General features: G+C 44.4%; 1 protein-coding gene across 1 annotated transcript in view; it reads left to right on the plus strand.

The window, feature by feature from the left end:
* LOC126389693 (echinoderm microtubule-associated protein-like 6) overlaps positions 1 to 2,535 on the plus strand; it is a 62,149-nt gene that overhangs the window by 24,613 nt on the left and 35,001 nt on the right. Inside the window, exons 12-13 of the mRNA XM_050043481.1 lie at positions 1,367 to 1,534; positions 2,314 to 2,484. Coding sequence (XP_049899438.1) covers positions 1,367 to 1,534; positions 2,314 to 2,484 — 339 coding nt within the window. The remainder of the gene's footprint in view (positions 1 to 1,366; positions 1,535 to 2,313; positions 2,485 to 2,535) is intronic.

Consider the following 2,535-nt stretch of genomic DNA (forward strand, 5'->3'; position numbering starts at 1 on the left):
CTAGCTTGATGCTAATGGCAGTACTCAGCGGGTTGATAAAGTGCCTCTGCTGTTTCCTTTTTACTCTGTGTGCTAACGTCCCCACAGGAAATATCTCAAAGGCTGGGCTGTTGTTGTCCTACAGTTTCCACGGCAACAGATCGCTCTGTGTTCCTAGTGGTCAAAGTGACGGCTGTGACGGGAGAAGAAAATCAAACCTGCAAGACTTTCTGTGGGGACGTCGTGAGGTGTCTCAGACGTGGCGTCGAACATTGTTAACTCTGACACACTACACCAGGTGGAACGATGGATTATCTTTTTTTTAAAGATATTTTTTGGGGCGTTTTTACCTTTAATTGACAGGACAGCTAAACGTGAAGGGGGAGAGTGACATGCAGCAAAGGGCCTCAGGCTGGAGTCGAACCTGGGCCGCTGCAGCAACAGTCTTATACACGGGGCGCCTGCTCTATCCACTAAGCCACCGACCGCGTGGATGAGTGTCTCCACCCCGGGGGAGAACTTTAGAATACATCACCGATCTGTATTGTTAGAGTTTTATGAGTCTATAAAGTTAAAGGCTTCCAGATGTCCAGAGCTGAAGCTCCAGTCTCTCCCGGAGGATCCTCAGTGTGTGTGTCACCAGAGGTCACCTGATACGATCACGTGACATTATGACTAGATTTTAAATGTTTTGCGATATACTGAGTATTACGATTACGTATTGTGATTTATTTCTGCTTCTCAACTGCAAACTGAGGAAAAATTTTGTCAACATCTGTTTCAGGGAGGGAGGTTATAATTTAAGAGAATTTCATTTCAAAAAACAGTGTGTGTGTACAACCAGGAAGAGTGTGTGTATGTCAGTGTGTGGAGCGGCTGCATGATGACTCCGTTTAAAAAACTGTGCAGATATTTTTGGCAGATAAATCGAGGAGGACAGGTTGTGTTAACTCTCGGCTGTAGCTACACTGGGTTTATGACTTATTTATTGGACTGGGTTGTAAACGGGCCACGGACAGTTTTATATTTGCTGTAAATACATTTGGGAATTTGTTGAAATAACTTAAGAGTAAAAAGAAGAGACGTAGTAACGGGGTGGGGACATGTAAGTTTGACCTTTTCCTTTTCAGACACTGTTATCTTTGTCCAATAGGATCAAGTTTTCCGTGCGTCCATCTCTTGAATCGAGTCGACTGAAAAAGCACCTGACTGAATTGTTCCAGTCGGTTTCCAAACGTTTATCTTAACATATTAATAACGGACATCTTGGCGTCTGTGTGTGGAAACAATATGGCCGCACAGAACGCGGTGACACTGGGCTGTATCCACGTTTGACCACCTCCTCTGTCTGAATCCGTAAACTCTCACCGTCTTCTTCCTCCAACAGGCGCCAAATTCAAGAAGTACATCGGTCACTCTGCCCATGTGACAAATGTTCGCTGGTCCAACGACCTGCAGTGGGTCGTCAGCACTGGTGGCGCCGACCACGCTGTTTTCCAGTGGAGATTCCTGCCCGAAGGCGTCATGAACGGCGTCCTGGAGCCCCTCCTCCAAGGTAACGCCAAAATGTTCTGTTTCAGCATTTATACCAGGTCAACGTCCTGAATCACCTGTTGAACCGACGGAGCCCAAATCAGAATCTAAACTCTTAAATCTCCTAAAACCTCTGTAAACACCGGATTACAATTTGTTATCCCTAAATCAGCGATCGTGAATTTCCATTTATGAGTCCCTTAAATCACAGTTGTTATCCCAAAACTGCTGTCTGAAAATTATCAATAAACATCTGGAAAAAATTTGTAAATTTTGATGAAATATTTCTCATCCCTTAAACACCTAAAACCTGCAGCACCATTTGTTATCCTGAAACGATCATCTTTAAACTCCCTCACCCCCAAACACACATTTTAGATCATCTTTATTTCAACATTTGTTATCCCTAAATCGCCACCTGTAAACAACCTTAGGTCAATCATCAGTGTGTACTAATTCACCATTTGTTATCCTCAAATGTTCATTTTTAAACTTCCTTATCCCTAAACACACATTTTAGATCATCTTTAATCCAACATTTGTTATCCCTAACCCGCCACCTGTAAACATCTGTGTGTCATCATCAGTAAACAGTATCTCACCATGTGTTATCATCGTTGCATCCATAAACCCTCGTCAACGTCATGTTCACCCTTAAACACCAATGTTATCCCTAAATCTCGACGTTGCCATTGGTTATCCCTGAAGAGTGATCTGTCAGGACTAAGTGACTTCAGTTAAAAAACGTGCAGTTGTGTTTAGGTATTACTAACAAGGTCATTTCCTGGTTGGTGTGTTCAGAGGGTTATGCCGACTCCAATAGTGGGGAGTCGGACTCGGACGTGTCCGACGTCCCGGAGCTCGACTCGGACATCGAACAGGAAGCTCAGACCAGCTACGAACGCCAGGTCTGTCTGTCTGTCTCTCACCTGTCCCTGTCTGTCTATCTATCTGTCTGTCTGTCTCTCACCTGTCCCTGTCTGTCTATCTATCTGTCTGTCTGTCTCTCACCTGTCCCTGTCT

This window comes from Epinephelus moara, chromosome 5, assembly GCF_006386435.1.
Source record: "Epinephelus moara isolate mb chromosome 5, YSFRI_EMoa_1.0, whole genome shotgun sequence".
NCBI classification, from domain to species: Eukaryota; Metazoa; Chordata; class Actinopteri; order Perciformes; family Serranidae; genus Epinephelus; species Epinephelus moara.